Consider the following 27,916-nt stretch of genomic DNA (forward strand, 5'->3'; position numbering starts at 1 on the left):
CTCCTACTGCTTTTATTAGATTAGAGTTAAAAAAAAAAACAGTGTCAATAAAAGAAATTTAAACATGTCTTCTTACCGTATAGTATATCGGACTTGGTTATAGAGTGGCCCATCAATATCTGTGGCCAGTACCGAACCAATAACGGTCCCGCTGGGGGCCATCTCCGTCACCCTGAACACCTGCTCAAAAGGGTCCCGTCCACCCATAGCGGCTCATTGTCGTTCATGTCTATTATAGTTATGGTGAATGTAGCTGGAAGCAATACAGAGTTTCGATTATTATTTGATAGTTTTCACAAAAAAAAATTTTTTTTTGATGAAATTAATTATATAGGAATATAGTGAAAGTAATTCTTTTTCAATTAAGAAAAAAAAAATTAATATCGGTTCACAGTTTGCGAAGATATCAGGTAACATACATATGTACAAAAATTTAAGATTTTTGACTACAGAAAATAATTTAAGACTTTTTTTTTCCACAAAAATAACATCGACTCGTGGCAAAATCAGTTGTTTTAATTTAAAACTCTAAACTACTAAACCGATTTTGATAAAACTTTTAAGAAAACTTATAAAACTAATCAGAACATATATGCTTTCAGATAAAGAAAGAATATTCTAAATAGGTTTATAAATGACGGAGTTATGAGGTGACAAACATAAAAATAATACAATCGATTTGAGAATTGCCTCTATTTCAACCGACTTCAAAAAAGGTGTTAAATTATTTTGAAGTCACTTAAACACTTATTTCACCTCTAACTTACATTCATCATACGGATCTCCATGTATGGTGTTCAGATCCGTAACCCTTACAGTAAGGTATAAGACTTCGAATTCTTCATAGTCGATGGTGACATTATGGCGGATTTCTCTCACGACCACACGTCCTATGGCGTCGCCGTGGTTATCCTCGTTGGGGTATAATGTTTCGATGTACACACAACTGGACAAAATGTTTTGTTTTATAATGCATATTTTATTATCGGTGGTTTTGCGGGGTCTACTTGAACAATTATCATTGCTAATATTTTTTCGATAAATAGTAAATATGCATTTGTGTGTTTAGATTAGAAAGCAAGGCATAAAATCTTGGTTTTCAAGAATAAAATGATATTAAATGTGTTAAGCTGTGTGATACTAAATGTGATATCACTCACAGCAAATAGGCAACATCCTTGAGGAGGTGGGCGTTGACAGCCACGACACAGTTATTTTTAACTAATGTGGCTGTTATCGTACACTACCCTACAATTGTAATTTTTTATGATTCCAATAAATACATTTTTAATAATTTTTGAAAAATTGTCCGTTAGAAAGCAAGACATAAAATCTTGGTTTTCAAGAATAAAATAATATTATGTAAGTGTGTTAAACTGTGTGATACTAAATGTGATATCACTTATAGCAACTAGGCAATATTATCCGTTGGATAGGCTGTCAAATTATTAAGTATTTTAAGTTGTTAAAAAAATATTGGGCATTAGATTCAAATTTCAGTTAGTCTTATTTTAGCTGATGAATTGTATCTATGTCATTATTAATAATTTAGCGAGCATCGTGTTCAGTGCTATACTATCTATATCAGTGGTATATATATTTTTCGAAAATTCGAAGTTGGCTGACACTATAAAATCCATCTTATTCTCTGGTGATTGGAAACATCGATAAAAATATCAAATCAGTATAGGTTGTCAGTAGTAAAAATCAGTAATTTCGATAGGCTATAGTCGATAAATGACTGTAATCATCCCATTAGAAATTGTAGTCGTGAGCATAATATTTTTTTATTTTATAACCTAACCCCTTAATTAATAAAAACGTGGAACGTCTTATAAATCCATTTTAGCTGTTGAAGTGTTTTGTCTTTGCCTTTCGCGCTAAATTCCAAAATTGATAAAACACTAATAGTTACAACGGATTTGTAGGACGTGTTAGTTTTTATAAATGAATAAATGAAAACTCTTTATTGTTCCCTTCAAAGGTTGATAAAAATTATAAAGATTAACAATATGTACACAAACAAAGTGAATTACATAAACTTTATTACATAAAAGCAAGATAAAGAGTTAACAATCGGTGGCCTTATCGCTAAATAGTGATCACTTCCAGACAACTTTAGGATGGAGAGGAATATTTAAAATTATGTCTGGTTTTGACCAGAACATACTTTGGCATAACAGAAAAAAATATGACCAAGTGTTAATCTGAAACTTACCCATGATACTCAGCAGGATCAGTCTCCCTCCCCTGCTTGGTAGCATAAGAGGATTCCCAATCTATCTCGAACACGAGCTCCGCTGTAGTATCAGGGTCCGAAGCGTGGATCTCACTACTGATTTCGTAGCCTTCAGGTACGTTTTCTTCTACATGAGGGCTTCCACGTGGCTAAAGCAAGTATAAGAAGTTATCATCATCATATCAAGCGTTAAATGTTCACTGCTGAACATAGATCTTCCTCTTGCCAGTACTTGTGACGCTTGGTAAGCGTGTTGGCTTTGATAATCTATAAGAGGGATGCAGCTACCCATTCCTCGATCAATAATGATATTCTTGCAAAAAAGTGAAATGGACTTGGAGAAACCTGGGTATTTTTTAGAAAATGTGGGTAGAATATAGATGACGAGAATATAGGTGATGGGATAAGAGAAAAGAGAGGAAAGTAGAATACAAATGACTTTTTTCGTCGTTTACTTTGTGGCGCTCGGCAAAACGATACAAGTTTGTGATTGGGTAAAAATCTTGGAAATCGTATCGATTTGGAGAAAAAATATTTTACGTTTTTTTTATACAACTTAGAATGGCAAACAAGCTGACGGCCCACATGATGGAAAGTGGTAACCGTCGCCTATAGACATGAGCAGTACCATGTACATAACAGAGTATACTGTTTCGCCCATGATACCCCCCATGCGTTGCCATTCCTGAGGACTTAGGTGTTATTCCTCTGTACCCAGTAAATTCACGCCATATCCCACCCTTCAAACCGAAACACAGCCATGCAAACACAACTGCTTCTCGTTTGGGAAAAATCTAAATTTGCATCTGACATACCTGTTTACAAATAATCTACAGCATAAATATAGAGTTGTAATTAAAAAACGAAAGAAAGCTCACCAGTCGCAGCGTGGGCGGCGTGTTGTTGATGTCAATCAGCTGTATTACCAACTGCGAGGTGGCCGTGTTGTACGGCTCGCCGAGAGTGTCATCTGCGCGGATCTAAAAAGGGATATATCATTTCCACCATATGCTGTATATTATTACTATTAAATCAGGCGTTAAGTGCCCACAGCTGAATAGAGGCCTCCGTAATAAAGGGAGTTTTGTCAGTAGTTGCCATACATGAGGTTGGTAACCACAGTTAGCCGTTGGTGATGCTTTAAGAGGGACGCTGCTGGCTATCTTTTAACCATTAAATTTGGTCGCCTCTTACGATACTTACGGGAAAGAAAGGCGTGGCCCGTTCTTTGGTGGGACCACATAGCGTATATAGGAAGATACAATATCTTTTTTAAGTTTATTTTTATTAATTCATTCATATGCATATATGAAAGAAGAAGAACTAAATTTGACTGGCTTCTTTTTTCAACGGATTAAAGTAGAATAGTAGACCCACCTTTGTTAATGTTATACAATAGCAAGTCACCTGTGTTGTGTGAAATCAGGTTAGCTCAGTGTAGCTAATTTTTTAAACATAATTTCTAAGTTAGTTAGCAATGGGGACTAACAGTTCCATTTACATGTTTTTCCCCCCAATTGGACATGATTTATCTATCTATACATAGTCAAAGCTATGCATGATATAAATAATACATTTACTGGTACAAGAAGTCAAAAATTTTACACAGGCGCTTTATGAGTGAAGATACTATATGTACTATTTTATATGAAGCTGCCAGAAGGTGAAGTATTCAGCTTCCCAGTTATCAGTAATATAATTTATTGGATCCATGTTTCTATTATATCCTTTTTCCTCTTACCTGTACAAAGAGCTCGTTTTGTCTATGGTAGTTGAAGGAATCGTTGGCTAAAACGTAAATTTCTCCAGTCTCTGGGTGTATTTCCAAAAAGTCCACTGCGTTTCCCATGAGACTGTGTCTGTGTAACAGAGATAAAATTATTTATAAAACCTAAAATAAACTAGCTGTTGATGACGGCATATATTAAGAATAAATTTATATGCATTGACACAAGAGGCAGGCTGGCTTTGGATTTGAAATTCGAATGTGTTCGACGATATATATATAGCAATCTAAGTATTTATATCAAAGTGTAGCAACGCATGAATTATCTGTTAATTAAAAAAAAATTATCAATTTACAATATTTTTAATTCGACTATTTAGTCGTCGTCGTAAAACGTCTGTCATATAACAAGTTATATTTAAAATATACTTGCCACTAAAAATTCTGCACCTAGTTACTTCAAGTTTGTTTCTAAAATTTTCAAATACTTTTGGAGTCCAAATTTTTAGTATGTAATAATTAGAATCTACTTGAATGATTAACATTTTAGTTTGTTATCATAGCACTTTTAAAATAACCATTTAGATATACATAAATTTGTTCAATTGTTATCGAAATTTATCAGTTAATTCTGACGTTGCCAGCCACATTTCATATAAGCTTCAGTACGAATGGTTAGAAGTTACAAGAGTTAATTTTTATTTATTCATCACATAAATGATGACATATATATCGAGTCGAGATATCGAGTGAATCGCTCTAAAACTTACACAACTTTGTCATCAATGTCTCTATCGTATGCCCTCACGGTCGCTACATAGAAACCCTGCCCTTCGGTTTCATTGAAGGAGACCTCTTGAATAGTGTCGTTAAAAATTGGCAACTCGTCGTTCCAGTTAATCAAATTAATAAAGACAGTGGCGATGCCTTTAAAATCTGGGTTGTTCAAATCCGTTGCTATTACCTGTAATTTGTTCAATACTTGACATTTTTTTCTTTAAATATGAATGATATTAAATATTATTTAGATCCTGTCAGAATTACATGAAATTAATATTAAGTTAATTTAGAAAACAAGGGTTTAGCTTTGCCCTAAAAAGAGCAAAACCCTGATAGTATGACATTACACTTTAATGCATTGCAAGTCGATCTCCGTGGTGATTCAAGCGACAGTTGTCACGTAACTTTTTTAATTCTCTGTCTTTTCGAATGGATACCCGAGGAGAGTTTGTTATACAATCACGAATAATTCTAATTGTAATGAGGAAACTTACATGTAATGTTATATGTTGGAATTCTTCAACTTCATAGTCAAGCATGCTGTGGTTCACTGTGCCCATAATAAAAGTCTGACGCTGATAGCCCACTTCGGGAGCTACGTAAAACGCTGACGCAGCATGCGGGGGATTGACATCTTCTAAATGCACTCTGTATTGCGCGTTCTCACCCTGAAAAAGTAAATTTACGTCAAGTATTTTATTTTAATTTATTTTATTTACACTTTATTGTATACAAAAAAATTACAAAGATATAAAATATATTTAATAAAGATGTACAATAGACGAGCTAAGTATGTTACTTGTAATAGTGGCGATCCCGTACAATGCATTGTAAAACGACTCCCCACTAGATATAGATGACTCGGGACCGTTCCTTAATGAATTGATGACGAACGATGATTTTACTTGTTAATGATTACACCAAAAATTTACTTGTAGATGTCCTACGTTTATAAGAGGATACTCTGCTTAGTATTGGGACATTCATGAATTAATATCAAATTAGATTATGTTCGTTGATTAAAAATTAACATTAAGGGACCAAGCTATTCTTTTTTCATCGACATCGTCGTCTTATCTAAGCCGTTTTCTCTCTACTGCTGCACATAGGTCTCCCCTATAGCCACAAAAACAGTAAATTTTTCCATATTAGAAGATAAATACCAAATCTCTGTCATGAAATCCTATAGGTTCGTCAAATGCGAGCGTCAGTGCCGTCTCTTCCAATATGTCTATGTAATATTCCTTCTGCAACGGCACCGGTCGTTGGTCGTTTATATCATTCACTATTATTACAACAGGATCTTCTGTCGCCAAAGTCTCATTGTCACACTTGTATGCTATTATGGATAATTGAAAAATTTCTCTCTCTAGTGCATCTCTGTCTATAGGAGAAACGTGAAAAATGGCACCGCTACGACCGCCCTCGATGGTTTCAATAGAAAAAAACGTGTCTGTAAAAAGAAAGGAATATTTTATTATTCTTTTTAGTAGCAGATATCAAAATCTTATTAATAAAGATTAAAATAAAAAAACAAGAGACACTAAAAAGAGAAAGAACAAAATGGATTATATATATATATATATATATATATATATATATATATATATATATATATATAACAAAATGGCTTAGAGCAGCAGTGATAGATAATTGATGAGGATGAAAGCAGGTCAGTTAGCCCATCCTTATGAATTCAACTAGAATTGGCCGCGATGGTTTCCAGAGGGAATCACGTGGAGGTCGACTTGACAGGCTATATTGCTAGTAAAGAGGCTATTTGACCCCATAACTAACAATCCTTTTCCCCCCACTATTGAGGTCTGATATGATGATGATGATATCGTCATAGTTGTAGAATACTGACGGATCTGACAAATATTAAATATACAGATCTGTCAGTATTCTACGACTATGACGATGTAAGTGGGTAGATATATCCATTACTAGTTACCATTGGGCTCCGTCTTTAATTTGTAGCAAATAGGTTTGTCGATGCCGGTGTCCCCGTCGACCGCTTGCACCGTGAACTCCTGGTAGGTCTTTTCATCGAATTGCTGCACCGCGAAGATCTCAATCCATCGAGGAACCCGGTGTTCCACATTTATGACTTGCACCATTATAGTCACCGTGTGGTTGTTAGGATAAGAATCCTGAATGATAAGTTATTTGAGTGTAGGTATATATATATATATATATATATATATATATATATATATATATATATATATATATATATATATATATATATTTTTAGCATCAGAAGTGGAAAATAATTAAAAAAAAAGAAGACGGTAGCAACACAAATGATTTAATACTTATTATTACAAAATTATAACAATTTTATAAAGATATTTAAATAATAAATCGAACAAATCACCAATCTTAAGTAATTAAAATAATAATAAACCGATTACAGCAAAACACGTCACACACACCGTCTGCGCTCCTCGAGAGTTGGCGAACGAAAAAGACCAATGCTATGAACTACCCGGTTTTTATAGGCTTGGCTCCCCACTCCTTGCCCCACTCCTTGTTTGTAGTAGTCTTAATATCTAACACGGCCTATCCTGACGTAGAGTCGTCCTCGACTCTAGCATCTTCGTCAGTGCTCGATGATAGACACAGGTCTTCCTCTAAGACGTTCTGTGGCGTGCAGGTGCTTCCTTGTGATCCCGATGGTCCTGCTATAGGATCACTATCATCAGAGTTATCTGAAACATATATGAATCATACACACAAAAGCTCGCGTCTTTATCACATTCATTCGTCTATCTTTCACTCGTTATTTAATGTAGGAAAATTAATTCACTTTCATATTTCAATCATAAAAGGTCTGGGTTATAAAGAGCTCAACTTGGGGACATAGTGGTAGGTTCTTCTCTTCTCTGGGCTGTTCGAAGTCCAAACTGGCAGAGTTGCTACATCTGTGAACAAATCAGGCAAAGGGCGTCCCCAGTGCCTGCATCAGCAGAGGCATCACTGAATCGCTTGCTGATACCCGTAAAATCTTTACACACCATTGTAAAGCTTTACGTCACCAGTCAGACAGAGGCATCGCTGAATCGCTTGCTCTGACCGGTCCGGGATGGAGGCATCACTGAATCGCACATCCCAATGTACCGTGTACATTTGATTTAGAAGACACACCATATGAGTCTAACAGGTTACCAACCAGCACAATGTTTATAACTCAGCCAGCCACTGTGTATGAGTGTAGTGAAACAGGGAGGTTATTTTAATGGGTTAGTATTAGTCAGTGGAGGGCGAGCTTGATATGTGTGTATGATGTAATTTTGTGACTGCCTAAGATACAAACATGTACATACAAAATAGTAACCGTCAACTTACTTGCAAAAAATGAGGCGCACGTTTCGGGACACCATTCCCCGTGCCACTGAACCATGTATTCTGCTGCCGCTTGTGTAGTCTTCCCGTATGACCCACTCAACAATTTCAACTCATAGCGGCCACTAGGCAAAATCCTGGTGACTTTGTACGGTCCTCGCATTCCTGGGTCCAACTTACCCGTTGATTGCGAGTATTTAATGACAAACACTAAGTCATTGACTTTAAAAATACGAGGTGCACACCGATTTCGATTAACGTAATTATTTTGACATTCCCGATTTTTCTCCAATAATTCGTTGGCCCTCGCCCTTCGAATTTCGCGCCAACCTTCCCTATTACATAAAGATCCTTCCACTGCTACGTCTCGTACCAGTAAACGGATAAGTGGCGTCGTTGCTTCAGTGCCAACAAGCAGGTTCAGAGCTGACGTCTGTGTCGTCATTTGTTTGGTAATATTCAAGATGAGTTGAAGCCGCCATAGCTGATCTGACTATGACGCCATCTTATGGTTGGCTTCGATTCTAATCATGTTAAGTACGGTCCGCACGTACCGTTCTATCTGACCGTTAGAGTGATGCATCTCAGGTGTTATATAATGTATTGAACAACCGAGTTCGGAGATGAACTTAGTAAAAATGGACGATTCAAACATTCGCCCACGGTCTGTTACTAATAATCTTGGTACACCGAATAATGATATAGCATTAGTGAGTATACGTACAAGTTCGCCTGCGTCTTGCCTATGTATTGCATATAACATACAAAACTTTGTAAAAGCATCTACTATTAGTAACACAAATCTATAACCGTTGGACTCGGGCAATGGTCCTAAAGCGTCTAAGTGCAAAGTATCAAAAGGGGTGTCTGGCTTTTTCCATGAAGTTATTAGCTGGTGTGGAGCCCTGGGTACACGTTTTTTTGGATAAACATACTAAACAATGCGTAACGTATTTGTTAACAAATTGTCGTAATCCAGGAAACCAAAAATGTTTAAGTATTAAATCTAGAGTTTTGTCCGCGCCTATATGTTCGTGTCCGTCATGAAATATTCTCAACAAACTTAACCGATGCCCCTTTGGTATAAAACAAAGTAGTCCCGGTTCATCGCCTACTGGAGAATAGCGATAATTAAGGGATTAAAAATAGCTAATATGGGTTCACTGGTTAGATAAGTTATGATTTCCTGACGCGCACGTTCTTGCTCCGGTGTCCAACAAAAGTCAATATTTTTCTTAGTTAGGCGTGATATGAAAGCGGTTTTGGTTGCATAATTTTTTATGTAACGTCTAAAATAACCTGACAAGCCTAAGAACTGCCTAACCTGTTTAACGTTTGCGGGAGCCGGGGCGTTCACCAGTGCTTTCACCTTACTGGGGCTCGGCCTAACCTGACCTTGGCTCACCATACGCCCTAGGTATTCTACTTGCATCGAGAGAAAGGTACATTTCCGCAAGTTAATAGAAAAGCCCGCATTTGTCAGAGTCGTTAACACGTCTCTCAACAGGTTAATACCTTCTTCGACTGTGTGACTCATCAGTAAGACGTCATCTACGTAAACTAACACATTACCAGCCTCAATATGTTTGCGAAGGGTTTCGTTAATGATACAATCGGAGAGTTAGTCAATCCGTAGGGCATCTTTAAATATTCAAAATGACCCTCTGGAGTGACAAATGCCGTTCGGTGTATAGATTTCTCATCTATTTGGATTTGATGAAAGCCAGTAGCCATATCTAAACTCGAAAAATATTTAAAGTTCTAATCTAATCGATCTATATGGTCGTCAATGAGAGGCATAGGATAACGGTCTCTAACAGTTACTCGATTTAATGCTCGGAAGTCAACGCACATTCGATCGCTGCCATCTTTCTTTTTCACAAGAAGAATGGGACTAGCATATTCTGAATTTGAATCGCGAATGATACCTTTTTCTTTTAAATCATGTACTATTTCACGAACTTTGAGTTTCTCTTGATGTGATAATCTATACGGTCTATAAGCTATAGGAGTATCATCCTTAACGACAATACTCATTTTGCCTGTAGTAACAGTTGTTGAAGCTGTACCAGATATCAAATAATTTGAAAAGTCATTAATCACTAACATGAGCAAATTGCGATCATCACCTTGAAGAGGTGTATTGATTTGGTCTTTTGTATTGGGGACTACCGTATTTACTTGCTGTTGTGTCATAGGTGAACGCGTTAAATATTGTTTATCTTTAGACCTAACATAAGTGACACTATCGCGATTAAGTATATCCGTACCTATTATCAAAGGAAATGCGATGCATGACTCTGGAACGACTACAAAATCCGCTTCAAGAGTAATTTCATCAAATTCGATAGTCAACGTTACATAAGAATTGGCATGAATTACTGTTGCACTGATTCCCTTTAACGCACAATTAATAGGTTTTAATTCACATGAAAAATATTTTACTACCCCGGATGATATAAGCGAAATATTCAAGGCGCCACTATCAATGAGTGCATCAACGGGAATACCCTGTATTACCGCTGTTACTACGTCTTTGCTTCGAGAGGGATCCGTTAACAAAAGGGTAGTGCATAAATTTACGTTTCGTTTATTACGCATGTTCGATCTTTCTTTCGCGAAACAATTTTCCTCGCGATGGCCCGGTTTCTTACAAAAGTCACATTTTGTGGTTTTGTATTCCGAAGTGACAGATCGCTGCGTAGATTCAGAAGAATCAACAATAGCGTGGGTAGAAACAACAGTGTCCTTTGGCTTTTTCGTGCAATTCAACCTTTTATGTCCAGACTGACCACAGTTAAAACACCTAAGGGGACCTTTCATATGATTTAAAGGTAAGGGGCGCTTTCCTAGATTATTTCTTGTTGCCGTACTATTGCTAGGTTTAACGTAAATATTAAGAAACGACACTATGTTGTCGCAAGTCAAATTAGCATTCGCTGCGGCGGCTCGGATTTGAGGGTCACTAATACCGCGTATGATTATTAGTGTCATGAGCTCCTCACTTAGTCCCTTTACTACACGTAAACGTAATAGGCTACGTCGAGCGTATTCAGCATAAGTACAAAATTTTTCGGAAGTTGTTTTCATAATATCGAATAGTATATTGGCATAGTCAAGTGTACGCGGACAAAGTGGTTTAAATTCTTGTAGAAAATTGGACCATGTCCTTTCATTAGTTACCCACTCGTCTAACCAAGTGCGCGCGTCACCCCTGAGGCATTTCGATACACGTGACAAACACTCCGAATCACTCCACCCGTTAGTATCCTTAGCGCGTTCAACCTCTGCACACCATACCTCGATATTATGAAGTGAGGGATCAAAACTAGACACAAAATAGGGTTGCGACCGTTGTGAACTAATAGATTTAATCGCGTCTGCTAATGCTTGCGTACTATCTACTACCCTATCTTCGCGGAAAGCTTGATCAACATTGTTAATAATAATATCGGACCGGGATGTGTCCAGTTGGCGATCCCCAGGTGGGGTAGTCACATGAATGGGAATATTCGATACGTTATTTTGCTGTACTTTAGTTACGGTGACATTCCTACTTGGCGTAGAACAGTTAAATGTTACATCGGAAATGGTGGGTAATTCGAGATTATGTTGACAAGTATTATCACTATGATTATTTGTGGAATAGTTTTTTTCTAATGTATTTAATCGCGTCAATATCGCTTGTAAGGTTTCTTGCATCGAATTATGGGATACTATGGGTTGGCGAGGAGGCGTGTTAGTACGTTTATTCCGTAACCTAGGCTGTGATGTTTGCATCCTATCTCGCGATCTAGTAGGTGATCTATAAGTCGACCTATGGCGTGATCTAACATGCGATCTACTATGCGACCTATCACGCGATCTACTATCACGGTCGTGTCGACGCGTCTTGCTGCGCGACTGACTCTGCTTATCACACATAATGTTAAACAACAATTGTTCATGCACATATAGGAAATATAAAAACAAAAGAAGATTGGTGCTTTGTTGATCTTATATTAAACAGATCGAAAGTTATAGTGGGCATTTAAGTTCTTTATCCCACTTCTGATTTTAGCATCAGAAGTGGAAAATAATTAAAAAAAAGAAGACGGTAGCAACACAAATGATTTAATACTTATTATTACAAAATTATAACAATTTTATAAAGATATTTAAATAATAAATCGAACAAATCACCAATCTTAAGTAATTAAAATAATAATAAACCGATTACAGCAAAACACGTCACACACACCGTCTGCGCTCCTCGAGAGTTGGCGAACGAAAAAGACCAATGCTATGAACTACCCGGTTTTTATAGGCTTGGCTCCCCACTCCTTGCCCCACTCCTTGTTTGTAGTAGTCTTAATATCTAAAAATATATATATATATATATATATATATATATATATATATATATATATATATATATATATATATATATATATATATATATATATATATATATTAGTAGAGTCATATGGGGTAAACGTACGCATTTTTTAGTTAATTGCTTCCAGAATAAAAGATTTTGATAATTGAAAAGAAAAAAACTTTTATTTTAATGTTATAAACATTTGAGAAGAAAAACAAAATATAAAATTTTAATTCTAACAATAACTATTAGTTTTATTTAATCATTTAATGAACAAGGGAAACGCGGGTTTTTACCCGCATCGGCGGGAAAGTATCCGCACACCTTCGGTTAAGTGTACACACGTAAACTTAATTTGCTATTGCACAAAAATCACATGTGAATGTACCCTCTTCGTAACTTGTACAGGCGTCGTGCCATCAAGGTAACAGATATAACTTTATGGCTTTGTATCTCTAAAACGTCTACTGTGCTTATAGAGTTCAAAGAAGGTATATTTCGAGCTATAGCATCAGCAGATAGATTACACATATCAGTGTCTGCAGATGGTGCCAATTCTGCTTCTGTAAATAAATCGTCTTCCACGCACAACCATTCTTTGGAATCAACTTCCAGCAGCAGTGTTTCCGAACCGATACGACAACATAACCTTCAAGAAAAGAGTATATTCCTTTTTAAAAGGCCTGCAGCACACCTGCAATGCCGATGGTGTTGTGGATGATCATGGGCGGCGGTAGTCACTTACCACTGGCTTGAATGATTGTCAATAATCAGTAGTGGTGAAGTGCATTCCTTGAAGTGTACCAGCCACTGAAAATATAAGTCCGCGTTGGTGAATCCGGAATCAGATGTCATGCCAATACTACCAGCCGGAGCTCCGTCCATAAGTTCACCCTTCATTCTTTTTCGAGGAAAAATAAATGCAGGCGGCACATAATTTCCAGTTGCATTAACACAATAAACTACGGTTATAGTTTGACCACGTTCTCCGGAAACAATTTTGTCAACTAGAAGGCAAACAAATATGACTGGGTAAGTATACGCATTTTAATTAATGCGGACACTTACCTCAACCCATTAAAGCAAATAAAAATAATAAAATTTCGAAGTATGACTTACTTTAGACAAAATAAATAGATTCACACAAAATATTGAATAACTTCTGTTCTCAGTCACTTTATTATACAATCAGACTAATAACATTGCTTCAGTAACTATGCAAATTAATTTTAAAGAAAAAAATAACAAATCCGTGCAAAAGCAATACTGCTGTATAAGTTTCTACAGCATTGTGCAGCAAACCTGTGACGTAGTACTCTCGCTTGGTGGTTAAGTGCTAACTAAACGCGATAGGTCTCGACCTGCTGTCATCTATGGGGTTCGCAGAATGTTCACTGCGGACACTTTTTCGCCGCGTACGTTTACCCCACATGACTCTAAGGTTATTTTAATCTTACTAATATAATTTTATTTACAAAAATGTTCAATTTTCAATATTATTTACCGCATTACTGTTACATTACTCTTTTGCCAAAGAGTGACTAGGCGATAATACTATAAGCATAGGCGGATTTAAGTCCTCCTTTTGTACCAAATACTTTTTTAAATGTAGTCAAGGAACAATAAATAAATAATAAAATATAACTAGATGATGCCTGTACATGGGAGATATTTAAGTAAAAAATATTATGAGAGATCTAATCAAGACTAATAGAAGCCAAAATATTAATTTTTTGAAATTTTGTCTGTCAGTCTGTACGTTTATTTCGGCATAATACAAAAAATAATATACGAAATTAGACGCAGGTTTTGCAGTTGTGTTTTTGAAGGTCTAAATTAAAAGCTGATGTATGTTTTGGTTTTTGTATAAGTGGTTTATTTATTTGATTTTCCTAATTCTGAAATTCACATATAGAAAGTAGCGAGCAAAAATCTAGTGTGCAATAAAATCGCACCATTCTACTATTATAATGATGAAATTTTGTGAATCTGTTAACCAATCATGATGATTAAACGTAGTTGAATAAAATTTCGGACCAAAGATCCTAGACGTCTTTACAAACTTTTACCTTCCATGTTGAAAGATTTTAATTATCACGGAATAGTTATTACTTATATTCCCAAAGATGGTTGACGTCAGGCAAGCGGCCGGTCGTAAAACTATAAGCCAAATCTTTTTGTAATATGGATCAAAACATTATGCCAACCTCATATAATAATTGGGATAAGGGTAGGAAGAGGATGAGTTATTGTTAAAATATTTGGTTGACAAACCTTTTCACTGGTTGATGGTTGATAATCAAAGATTCCCAAATGCAGAATTTGTTTCAAAACTGTAATTTATAATGTTCATAAATTGCTTACCATTGCAGTAATTGTGAAGATATGCAAAGCGTTATCCACAAAGTTGAGGGATCGGTTGAGGCCGATGGTCATGTTCATATAGAACAGATTCTCTTGTATGTGCGCGTCAATATAGAATATCTGGTCGTCATCACGGTTGCTGTCGATCCTGAACGTCATGGCGCTGGTACTGATTAAGCCGTCCGCATCCCATACTTCATACGTACAGTTTGTTAGACGACCAGGTTCTCCTAATTCCTGCATAAATATGGTTAACAATCAGACAGAAATCACAGATCACTATTTGTTTTTATCTTGACATACTTTTCAAGTATCCTTAATATATATAATAATTAATAATAATATAAGAGGGGTTGGGGGGGGGGGGGTGAACGGATAAGATAGTAGCCCCATTACGAACAATACACCCTGTCCACCATCATGTTCAATTCCAAGTGAATGTATCACGATGGACTAACTGACCTTTTTTTTTTAACATCTAGAAAATGCTTTATGCAGACTCATATACCTTGTGGGAGGTGAATGGGTACTGTGGGAATCCCTCAAAAACCAGACGATATACCCTCGAGGTGCCATATGTCGGAGACATGGGTTCGCTTTCACACTCACATCTCCGATTGCAAGTGGACTAACTGATCTGCCTTTTCATCCTCATTTATTATGCCTCACTGGTGCCCTGCGAGCGTATACTGTTAGCGCAGGCAAGGTTACCATACCATTATCATCCAATAAAAAAATATTTATACAGGCTCGTCGGTTTCGGATGCCTGACAGAATTCGGCTTTTCCTTCAAATATCATTAATAGCTACAGTTGCGATGTAACCACCCTGACTACTTGCCCAGTTAAACAAAGAAATATATCTATACTCTTTAAAAATGTCATATTATAATCTCTAGAGAAAACCTCGATAGGAAGTTTATTAAAGTAAAAGTAACTGCAGAAAAAAATCCCTGACACCGCACTGTCAGAAACCATTTCGTTTCTAGAGTGTGCGATGAATTTTCTGTAGACAGGAAGCAATAATAAGAGATAATAAAAGATGACTATGGGTAGTGTGGTCGTGGCCCTGTGGTCCCGTCATAGAATAGATCACCTCTTCCTTTCCCGTGGGTATCGTAAGAGGTGATTAAGTGAGGGCGAGGGATGGGTAGCAGCGTCGTTCTTAACCCTTTTGTGCATAATGGTGGAAGTTTACATTATAACATTGAATGCCCAAAAATTATATAAAAGAACAAGTTCACTTTAAGTCAATCGTGTCTGGATACCTTTTTAATGTCCATTGCAAAAAAAAAAACATAGTTGTCAAATTTATTTTTTTTTACTATTTTTTCTTTTATTTTGAACATGAACTATATCACCTTGATTTATTTCACCAATAAAAAAAATCATGAAAGGCAGGGTTAAAACGTCTCTAAAGCTTAACTGCGATTGCCAATCTGTTTGCCAAGCGTAGTAACTATTGGAACCCCCCCCCCCCCCCAGGGGGAAGTTTATGTTCAACAGTGGACAGTTAAAGGCTGATATGATGATGATGATGAATATAGTTGTACGTCCCGGTGATCGAATCCGTGACTATTTTTTTATGCAACTTAGAATGGCAAACAAGCTGACGTGCCACCTGATGGAAAGTGGTAACCGTCGCTTATAAACATGAACAGTCCATAGTGGACATAGCAGAGTGTACTATTTCGCCTATGATACCCCTATGCGTTGCCATTCCTGAGGACTCAGGTGTTATTCCTCTGTACACAGTAAATTCACTGCCATATCCCACCCTTCAAACCGAAACACAGCCATGCAAACATAACTGCACTCACGGTTGAAACACAAATGGAACAGAGGTGCCCAAGTAAACTTTTGTACAAAGATTCCCTCTAGTAAACTACTAACTCTAGTAAACTAAATCTAATAAACGACTATACATAAATGTCGCCAAAAATCCCTGTGATGTATATGATACTCCTCATATGTATGCTGTTCTTGAGGAAATGTTATAGCTTAGGTGTTATGCTTCCAAACCCTATAATTTCACTGCCACATCTTAAACAGCTACATGATCACAGATAAGGCAGCAGATACATCAACGGGTTGTATTACTCTACTTACCTCTACTTGGCAAGTGTCAAACAAGCGTATAATTGGATCATTGTCATCGATGTTCACAATACTCAGTAAGATACGAACGTTGTCTGTTTCTCCTGGTGCATTGATTTGGAATATATAGTTCTGCATACCTGGACTTTCATAGTCTTGTCTGTAAGTCATAAATTTGTTATCAACACTTATAGGTTTATATTTTTCTTTTAATACTTTATAAAAAAATAAAACAAATATATTCTCGTAATGGTTCCAATGTATATGTCGGAGACAATTGTTTCGTAGTTTAAAAGAGTTTAGAGAGCTTTATTACTTTTAATTAATGTAATGTTTTTAAACAAGAATATTTATACGTACCTCTGCGTAATAACTAGTTCCCAATCCCCGTTTCCATCTTTCTCGATTTTGGCTCCAAGCATAATGGACGATCCGAGATCAAAAGGAACTTGAATTACCGGCGCGGTATCTCCTAAAATACATGGTTGGATAACTCCCATAATATTACGTAGGGTATTCATGGAGATTCAATATGACTATATGTATAATAATAATTTTCAATTTTGTTTGTTCTAAAAGACAACAGACATCGATTTATGTTCCAGTTAGAAGAATAAGATATTGCAGTGACGTCACTGGATTATGGGTACACTGAGTACTGTAATGCAAAATCCGGATTTTGCTAAAATCCGTTTAACAGGGGACTATCTTGAAAAGAAATTCTGAATTTTTGGACTCAATTTCATAGATATCATAGAGCTTAGATATATATAGAGCTGAAACATAATAGAGATCATAGAGCTTTTCGTCAAAAATACACCATAAAAGACTAAAGGACATTTTATATATGTTTTTAAACGATGTATTATGTAAATTTAACCTTAAATTTGTAAATCGTTCGGCTCTAAAATTTCGGAAAACATTTTATTGTAGACCTCAGGCCAGCCGTATGTTTCTTTGTATTTTTTTTACAACTCACCATAGTAATTGAGTCTAGCTATAACGACGTCTCCTTCTATCTCCTCGTCCATATATATGATTTGCGTTCTCGATAGTGTAATAGGGGTCGGGAAATGTTCTACGCATACATCCTTGCGTTCTGGTTGTGCAGGTAGTATTTGTCGTTCGCTCCATGGTATGCCTATAATATATTACAGTAATAGTGATCATGATATACCTGAATAAATAATCAATAACTGCCAACTTGTATAAGGGAGACTAAAAAAGTCGTCTGCATGGGCCCCTCTGACCCAGTGGCGAATCGACGGGTATGCAGATGGGATGGCCCATCCCGGATTTCTGGTACTGTAGGCCTCCAAACTCTTCTATCTTTTTCATCCATATTCATATTCTATGTATGTTTACTTTAAGCCTAATTGAAATTAAAATAAACACTATATACATACAAATGTGGACTGGGTAAAAAGCTTGTAAAATTACATCAACTTCTTAAACTATGGGCATTATTCTATTTTGCACCTTGGGCCTCTGACGGGTTTAGTCCGCCATTGCTCTGACCTACTTGTATTTGTACAGCCAAACAACTGTGATTGTATGAATGTATTTCGTTTGAAGCGTGGAATATAGCAGTGAAATTATAGAGTAGCGAAGCATAGTGCCTTAGTTATCAAGAACGTCAACGCTCGAGAAGTATCGTGGGCATAACAATATATTTTGGGATGTTTGTGGTGCTATTCATATATAGGCGAGAGTTGCTACTTGTACATAAAAAAAATAATGCACTAAATACTTTTTCTATATTAATGTAATAGATGTGAACAATAAAATAAACTACCTACAGATATGAATTGTATCGACAGTGCCATTTGATTTTAGCTACTGAACTGTTTTGTCTTTTTCTTTTGTGGTACATCCCTAATTTGGAAGATAGTGACAAAACAGTGTAATAGTTAAAATAGATTTGTAAGTTTAATTTTTATGAATAAGAGGGTAAATATAGTATCGAAGTACCTACTATTTTAATTTAAATGTAAACTTAAATATTAACTCTTTCATGATATAACAAACCAGTAAAGTCTTGATCAGGTAGGTACGGTCTTTCAGGTCTTGGTATTGCTGTCATGAAGGAACAGCGATCTGAAATGAAAATTGTATGTGTATGTATATTGTATAACTATTTAAATGAACAATACATGAAAATATATACAAAACATAAAACTAAATTAGATATTTGTCCAAGATAATGTTGAAATTAGATTATGTTATAGAGTATTAATTCGTTTTAGAAAATACCCTTTCGTCCTTTTTGTCGAATAGGAGTTTTACAAATGTTTGCTGTATTCATGTCTACGTCGACATGTTTGTATGAAAATCTAAGTTTCCAAATTCATCAACTAGAGGTGCTGTTAAATTTTTAATATAAATTATGGATACATTGTGCATGTCATAGAATGACAATGTTGTCTATGGATTATATAATAAAATAAACATAAATAATCAAATTTCTGGTTTGGATTTCGATTATATAAACCCTGGGTAACAATATATATTGTATAATCTCCCTGGGTGATTATATAATATTTAGAACTTCAGAAACATTATTACATTCTTTTTGAAGAACCCCATGCTGTAGTCTTTAGGAAAAACCCTGGAAGAAAAGTCATTCCACAACCTGAGCGTTCGCGGGAGGAATTATGTTTCTACTATTACATCTGCGTCAATTTTAAACCGATTTTGATGGTTCTTTTTGATAAATATAGAGTTTATTTTTATTTTTTTATAACACAAGGGGCAAACGTGCATACGGCTCATCTGATGGTGAGTGACAGTGAGCCGCTCATAATACTACGTTTCATACTATTATACTTTTGTGACGATTAAAGTATATTTCGTGTGGGACAAAATCTTTAACTGCGAAATTAAAAAAAAATACTTACAGTCAGACTGATCATTTTCCGATTGAACATTTCCTATTGACAACAGGAACAGCGTAATTGCTGCGAGCCGAATGTGCACCTCCATCTTGCATGATCTGTAACAATTCAAACATATATTAAAAAAAAATAAGTGAATATTAGTTAGAGAACAATACAGGTATTAATACGAGACAGATTTAACAGATAAATAGCTATAAAGGCTAATGTAACTATAAATTAATTAATTAATGAATTATAAATAAGGAATGTATTTTTTAAATACACTATCGGGACTTAGCGCGACAAAAAAACATTTTTGCACATACATGCTTGCTTATATATGCTGTATGCATACATATCTGCTTCACGACCACGTGACGTGACCACGACGTGGTGTAATCCACGTTGAAACGTCGCCAATAAAGAAGCAGGTATGTAGGTACTATTTGCAAAAAAAAGTTTTTCATCCCTTTAATTCCCGATTATCATTCATCATCATCATTTCAGGCATTATACGTCCACTGCTGGGCATAAGTCTCCCCATAGACTGCCATATGGAACAGTCCTGAGCCACCTGCATCCACTGATTCCCTGTAACGTATTTCAAGTCGTCACTCCATCTAGTGGGGGTCGTCCTACACTGCGTTTACCCGTATGCGGTCGCCACTCAAGAACCTTTCTTCCCCACCAGTTGTCGGTTCTTCGAGCTATGTGACCAGCCCATTGCCACTTCAGCTTGCTTATCCTTCGGTCTATGTCGGTTATTTTGGTACTTTTGCGGATATCCTCGTTTCGGACTCTATCACGTAAAGAGATTTCGAGCATAGTTGTCTCCATAGCAAGCTGTGTTTCCCGATAGTGCATTTGAAATATGTATAATTATTATTTCAGCCGTTAACTGTCCACTGCTGGACATAAGCCTTCCCCATAAGGAGACTTTTGCCAGTAGTTTCCACACTTGGCAGGTGTGTTGACAACCGTAGATAGGCTATGTATGTGTAGCGTACTTCGTGGTGGTTGCTAGGTTTGGCGTGAATTTACTGGGTACAGAGGAATAACAACTGAGTCCTCAGGAATGGCAACGCATGGGGGATATCATGGGTGAAACAGTATAGTCTGCTATGTCCATGGTACTGCTCATGTCTATAGGCGACGGTTACCACTTTCCATCACGTGGGCCGTCAGCTTGTTTGTCATTCTAAGTTGCATAAAAAAAAAATAGGTAACTAGTAAAAATAACATCTTATAATATCGTATAAACAACGCGAAAGTTTAAAATTAAGTAACAAAAGATTCTGTAAAAAACATAAGTTTTCTAAAATTCAAATGACAGTAAAGAGAGTGTTAAATTGCCAAAATAAATAAAAAATATAATTTGCAATGAAAGAAAGGCAATAATTTGCTTGACGTCACTTTTTGCGCAGCATTTCAGCTAAACAGAGGCCAAAACTCCAGGCGCTTCGATAAGTATAAAATAATGAGGCAAGATTTTTTCGAATATTAAACATAGATATGCAAAGAAATACGAAATGCAAAGACATTGTGTAATCTAGTTCTTAGGCGAAATCTCAGATGGACTACTAAAATGTAATGATAATTAAATATTACTTTTATATGTGGTTCTGGCATATTATTTTTTTTTTCGGGGAAACCCTTATCACCTAGTGGTATAAAATATACTTTACGACCTATTCTCATACCTGCCAAGCCAAATGACATGAACAGTATCATGGACAAGGGGAGAAGGGATTGTTAGTAATGCGGATTATCAGTTCCATTGCTAATAATATACCCTAACAGGTCGACCTCGCCGTGGTCTCCCCTGGAAACCATCGTGCTGAATTCCAAGTGTATTCATCACGATGGGCTAACTGACCTGCCTTTTCATCCTCACCTATCATCTATCACTGGTGCCCCGCCAGCGTATACCGTTAGCGCAGGCGGGGTTACCATTCCATTATCATCCATTAAAAAAAAAAGTATCATGGACATAACAGTGTACTGTTTCGCCCATGATACCCCCCATACGTTCCTGAGAACTCAGGTGTTATTTCTCTGTACCCTGTAAATTCACGCCATATCACAACTGCTTTACGGTTCAAACACGAATGGTACAGAGATACCCAAGCAAACGACAACAAAGTACCATATAAAAGTACCTAAACACGTCAACGCTGGGAAACTAAATCCATGCATTTGTTAAATACTAGCTTTTACCCACGACTTCGTTTGACTGACCTGACTGACCGGCATAAAAAGTAGCCTATATTTTTCTCCATCCCATATAGCGAATTTCATAGTGATTGACTAAAGGTAACAAATGAACAAACTTACTTTCACATTTATAATATAAGTAAGGATGAAATTATTAGGTGTCAGTGATATGCTCTGGCTTTACACGGGCAGATAGAAAGATAAAGTAATATTTTATATTAGGTTTAATAAGTAAATTTTGATTCTTTAGGGTATATTGCTAGCAATATGATTCTCAGTCTCCATTACTAACAATCCCTTTCCCCCCTGAAAAGAAGGGTTAAAGTCGGTTGAGTAGTTTTTGAATTTATTCATTACAAACAAATACAAAAAAAAAAAAAAATATTTTTCTCTTTTTAATATTGTAACATTAATGTAGATAGGTATACATATTATTGATATTCGATACGCACAATGTAGCAGATAGTAGTATGAACAGAGATATTGTTTACGACTAATGAGCTAATGGTCATACTTATAAGTGATATGAATCATTAAGCCGTCATCATTGTTTAGGCGCTGACCACCACACAGGTGTTGTTTTTGTATAAATGTCTCTTTTTTTTTTAGTGGATGATAATGGAATGATAATTCCGTCTGCGCTAACGGTATACGCTGGTGGAGCATCAGTGATGGATGATAGGTGAGAATGAAAATGCAGGTCAGTTAGCTCATCGTGATGAATACACTTGGTATTCAGCACGATGGTTTCCAGGGGGAACCACGGGGAGGTCGACCTGGCAGGGTATATTGCTAGCAATGGTACTGGTAGTCCCCATTACTAACAATCCCTCCCTCCCTTGTATAAATGTCCTATCAATATAGTGTGAAAGTTTGGAAGGATGGATAGATGTAGGAACTATGCCAATATGTAAGCCCATCTGATGGTATGATGATAAACGGTTATTATAGCCTATGGACGCCCTTTTTGAAGGGCCACACGTATGCAGTAGTTTCTACGAAAATTATTGGCGCGAGTTTTATTTCACGACTTGAGTGTTCACGCGAGGAAACTCGTCTGAAACTGTGCGTGATCATTTTGGTTCTGGAATGCGAGCATGAATTCTCTGTCAATGAGGAGTAACGTCATGATATAAGGTGGTTGTGTGCATCCAACAATTCTGCAAAATACATTTCGTTATTTCGATTTTTGTTATACAAGCAAGATTGAATCCTAGAGATTTTAAAGGAATATGGACATGGAAGGATGAATACGTACAGATGGGAGCTCAAAGCGATGAGTAACGGATAATTTTCCTGATTCCCTAATATTATAATTCCATTATCCATAAATATTACTTACATTGAGTTATTGTCACTTGAAAATTTAAAACGATTTTAAAAGATTTTACCAGAGGGAGACTTTATACAAAAGTAGATTGCTTGGGTACCTCTGTTCCAATAGTGTTTCTACCGTGAAGCAGTCGTGTTTGTATGGCTGTGTTTCGGCTTGAAGGGTGGAATATGGCGTAAATTTACAGGGTACAGAGGAGTAACACCTGAGTCCTCAGGAATGGCAACGCATGGGGGGTATCATGGGCGAAACAGTATACTCTGTTATGTCCATGGTACTGCTCATGTCTATAGGTGACTGATACTAATTTCCATCAGGTGGGCCGTCAGCTTGTTTGCCATTCTAAGTTGTATAAAAAAAAGATATATCACCTTTACATATATAATTTATTTACGTACTCATGTTATTTCGGAATTACTCGATTACTCTCGGAACTCGATTTTTCAATACATTAATATAACTAATACGTTAATATAACTAATTCGAAATTTTATGTTAAATTATTTCAAATAGAAAATTCTAATGGATAAAATCATTTATCTATTATTATTATAAATGTACATATACATTTATATCAAAATTAATATAAAAATTAAATATTTTGTTAGCGTGGAACTTAAAAAAATTCCATGCATAAAGTGATAAACTTGAGTAAATTTTAGTAAGTAAATTTAGTAAGTACTTGGTGCAATAAAGTGTAAATAAATAAATAAATAAGTTACCTTTTAATTGTGATTATAAAGTTATTCACGTACACAAATTAATAAACAACACAAAACCACTATTTCACAATTTTTCAGGCTTCTTTTTCATTTATATTCGCACAGTACTGCGTTAATAGCGACAACCGGTTTAAAGTAATGGTATAATACACTGAATAATTATTTTTTTTTATGACTTCAACATCGATACAGATAAGATGACGATGATTAGATGACATAAAGTATATATATGTATAGTTGATTATTATTTTTATATTATTATTGTTGATAACATAGACAATATTATCATAGATGGTTATCAGTTTTTTTAAGGAGCGATAATGAAATGGTAACCCTGTCTGCGCTATCGGTACACGCTGGCGGGACACCAGTGAGGGATGATAGGTGACGATGAAAGCAGGACAGTTAGCCTATCGTGACGAATTCCACTAGAATTAACCACAATAGTTTCCAGGGGAACCGCGTGGAGGTCGACCTGATGGGGTGTATTGCTAGTAATGAGGAAATTAGACCCCGTTACTAATAATCCCTTTGCCCCCGATGGTTATCAGTTGTAAATAATGTTTTATAATAATTTTTAAACTTCATATTTATTTTAGTACGTATATGTCATCAAGTAATTTTTTTTTTATTATTATTACTATTTTTGATTCGTTTTAAAATATCAATCCTTGTCTTTGTGTGTTATGTAATTCTGTTTATAGGTATATATTTCATACAACTATTATAAAATGATAAATATAGCCACAATTTTTTTTTAAATGTACGCCTTTAAAAAAAATTAAAAACGATCTCAAGTGAAAAAGTAATCTAAGGCGCGCATTTAAAAAGTCAATAGTAATTCATATAGTAAATTTGTATATCTAGCATCTATATATAACAGTATGCGGTACTCCAAAAAGGGTGTATTAAGGTTTTATTCAGGTGTTACAGGCGTCCATAGGCTACAGTGAATGTTTGCTATTGACAGGCTGTATGCTTTTTTGTCACCTTTGTGAAAATATAACTATATAAAACTATAAATAGAAAACTCGATAACAGCAATTTAATGGACATATAATTACTTAACTTTATTATATTTATAAAATTTTTGGGTCTCAGGTACTATCCTTAATCTATGATAATAATAATATTGGCTGGTATTGTGGCGGGAAATCGGAACTTTTTAAAATATATTTAATAAAAAAACATATAGGTTTTTAGTTTTTTTTTTTTTTTCACTCTACACATTGAGCAAAACTTTTATTCTTTCTTTCTTTCATAGAATAAGAATGAAGAAAGATAAATATAATAAATATCTAATACGAGTACATGCTAATATAATATATATAAAAATATACTTACCAATATAGATATGTATATAATATACCTAAACGAATTGATAAAATGTCGGTCTCCTATAATCACGGATATTAATGCTTAAGACGATAACAAAAGATACGTATTAATATATATACATATTTAAATAGATAATGATCAACAGATAAAAAATCCTACTACCTACTACAAACAATGCCTTTATCCTTGGGAATAAATAAAAATCATAAATTATAATTTGCACTAAACTTAATCTTAAGAAATTCTTCTTTTATTCAACTTTTAATTGATATTTAAAATCAGAGTACTAATTAACTTATGTTATCCAACATCGGTTTCCACTTTTTAGGTCCTATTTTACAAATTTTATTGGACTAATAATATTAATTTACACAGAATTCTCTACCTTAACTAAAATTTTTCTTTTGCACCTAGTGTAGTAAAATCATTTTAGAATTTGGGACGACCAGTCATCAGTCTTTTCAATCGACCTCAAAGCTTTAGTTAGGTTGTATTTTTTTTATACAACTTAGAATGGCATACAAGCTGACGGCCCACCTGATGGAAAGTGGTAACCGTCACCTATAGACATAAGCAGTGCCATGGACATAACAGAGTATACTGTTTCGCTCATGATACACTCCATGCGTTACCATTCCTGAGGACTCAGGTGTTATTCCTCTGTACCCTGTAAATTCACTGCCTTATTCCACCCTTTAAACCGAAATACAGCCATGCAAATACAACTGCTTCACGGTAGAAACACGAATGGAACAGAGGTGCTCAAGCAAACGACTTTTGTACAGTCTTCCTCTAGTAAAATAGGTACTAAGATACCAAGTATTAACACATATTAGATAATTACTGAGATGTACATACAGTTTCGTGTATTTCTTTATTTAATAAAAAAATAACGCACACTAATTTAATGCTCATACAAATTATATGTATGATATGAAATAAATTAAAAATCAATTATAAAATCTAATCACGCTTAGGGAAAATCTTGCAATATAAATACTCTTAAATTGTTAACCGCTTTGTTATAAATCGATTGAAAGTTAGAAGCAAAGTGAGTTTGTTTATTTGTTATCTTTTGACGCATTAACGGCTCGACCGGTTATCATGAAATTTGTACACGTACTGTTTGAGATGAAATTGTTTTTTTTTTAAATTTTTTTTTTATACAAATAGAATGGCAAACAAGCTGACGGCCCACCTGATGGAAAGTGGTAACCGTCGCCTATAGACATGAGCAGTACCATGGACATAGCAGAGTATACTGTTTCAACCATGACCCCCCCCCTATGTGTGTAAAACTATTATATATGAGAATCATGATCATCATATTAGCCTTCATTTGTCCACTGCTGAACATAAGCCTCCCATAATTGTTTGGGGGGAAAGGGATTGTTAGTAATGGAGACTGAGAATCCCATTGCTAGCAATATACCCGACCAGGTCGACCTCCTCGCGGTTCCCCCTGGAAACTATCGTGGTTAATTCCTGATGAATTCATCATGATGGGCTAACTGGCCTGTTTTCATTCTCATCTATCACCTTCACTGGTGCTCCGCCAGCGTATCCCGTTAGCGCAGGCGGGGTTATCATACCATTTTCACTCATCAAAAAAATAAGCCTCCCCATGGGGGGTTTTGCCAGTAATTATCATACTGGCAGGCGGATTAGCAGCCACAGTTAGACTTTTGAGATGTTTTAATTATAATTCTTTCCATTCGAAATAAATAGGAAATATCCGATGTAAACCATTAGCATTGTGATTCTTAAATATCCTATTTTAAAAAAAGTCTAGAAAGCTAAAATTTGGTAAAGTTGAAGATGTACAGCACCTATTGATGGAATGTGATAGCAACCGAAGGGAAAGGGGAAACATTTTTAAAAACATTTAATATTAATAAATTTGATTTGGGAATTGTTCAGAGCATAATGCATGCTCCTACTACCAAAATTGCTTTGTGCTTAAGTGAATTAGTAAGTAGTATTGTTTAGTCATAATTATAATAGTAGATAACTTGTTTAGATTGTATGGGATTGATATGTTAAAAAACAAAAATCCCAAATTAAACGTAGATTAAAAAAAGTTTATTTAGTAATATAAGTTTAAAACGACACGTGTACAAAGTCACGGGTAACAGCTAGTATTACACAAATTGATAAATCGGCCACTTTCAATACCCATTACATAATAGTCAACCCACATTTTATAATATCTATTCCTACTTCATTATTTCTACATTATATTTCAATATATACTAATAATAAATAAACGTTTATCTGTTGTGAACATAGATGTAGCATACAATAGATAATTAATTATTATAATATATTATAAGAGCACCTAATCTTCCTAACAAGCACCAAAGATACGGTAGGTAGTCATTTTATTTATAATTTTATTAGGGGGTATTGACATAGTCCGTTTTGATTATTAATACGCGGTACTCCTGTCAACGCCGCGTGAGGTGTCTCAAGGTTTTGCAGTTCGAGCGAGGGACCGCGACGGCGCACAGATATTATCAA

The 27,916-nt window shown here is 35.6% G+C and overlaps 2 protein-coding genes across 3 annotated transcripts in view; both read right to left on the reverse strand.

The window, feature by feature from the left end:
• LOC113519065 (cadherin-23-like) overlaps window positions 1-24,223 on the reverse strand; it is a 51,315-nt gene extending 27,092 nt beyond the window's left edge. Inside the window, 17 exon segments of the mRNA XM_052903617.1 lie at window positions 77-186; window positions 189-253; window positions 768-946; window positions 2,219-2,388; window positions 3,118-3,219; window positions 3,981-4,098; window positions 4,736-4,929; window positions 5,240-5,413; window positions 5,909-6,198; window positions 6,700-6,898; window positions 14,818-15,054; window positions 16,926-17,073; window positions 17,274-17,385; window positions 17,893-18,054; window positions 18,942-19,010; window positions 19,811-19,905; window positions 24,059-24,223. Coding sequence (XP_052759577.1) covers window positions 77-186; window positions 189-253; window positions 768-946; window positions 2,219-2,388; window positions 3,118-3,219; window positions 3,981-4,098; window positions 4,736-4,929; window positions 5,240-5,413; window positions 5,909-6,198; window positions 6,700-6,898; window positions 14,818-15,054; window positions 16,926-17,073; window positions 17,274-17,385; window positions 17,893-18,054; window positions 18,942-19,010; window positions 19,811-19,895 — 2,414 coding nt within the window. The 5' untranslated portion in view covers window positions 19,896-19,905; window positions 24,059-24,223.
• Window positions 7,040-12,443, reverse strand: LOC128202631 (uncharacterized). 2 transcript variants are annotated; one of them, XR_008253894.1, is made up of 2 exons: window positions 8,097-12,443; window positions 7,040-7,459 (listed from the first exon to the last, which is right to left on the reverse strand). XR_008253894.1 is itself a non-coding variant. In XM_052903619.1 (2 exons), exons 1-2 carry the CDS (start codon window positions 8,536-8,538, stop codon window positions 7,311-7,313), a joined length of 591 nt encoding a protein of 196 aa, XP_052759579.1. In that variant the 5' UTR covers window positions 8,539-9,844; the 3' UTR covers window positions 7,040-7,310. The 2 variants fall into 2 exon arrangements, 1 of the variants encoding a protein (XP_052759579.1); XM_052903619.1 differs by having other exon boundaries at window positions 8,097-9,844.
• Window positions 24,224-27,916: the final 3,693 nt, after the last annotated feature.

Source organism: Galleria mellonella, unplaced genomic scaffold (genome assembly GCF_026898425.1).
Source record: "Galleria mellonella isolate WM207_F2 unplaced genomic scaffold, CSIRO_AGI_GalMel_v1 utg1408, whole genome shotgun sequence".
Lineage (NCBI taxonomy): Eukaryota > Metazoa > Arthropoda > Insecta > Lepidoptera > Pyralidae > Galleria > Galleria mellonella.

Excerpts from the sequence above, each read along its gene's own strand:
- LOC128202631 (XM_052903619.1), bottom strand. The coding sequence starts at position 8,538 with ATGACGACACAGACGTCAGCTCTGAACCTGCTTGTTGGCACTGAAGCA. Across the intron at positions 7,460-8,096 it reads GTGCGCCTCATTTTTTGCAA|ATAACTCTGATGATAGTGAT; the intron begins GTAAGTTGACGG and ends TATATGTTTCAG.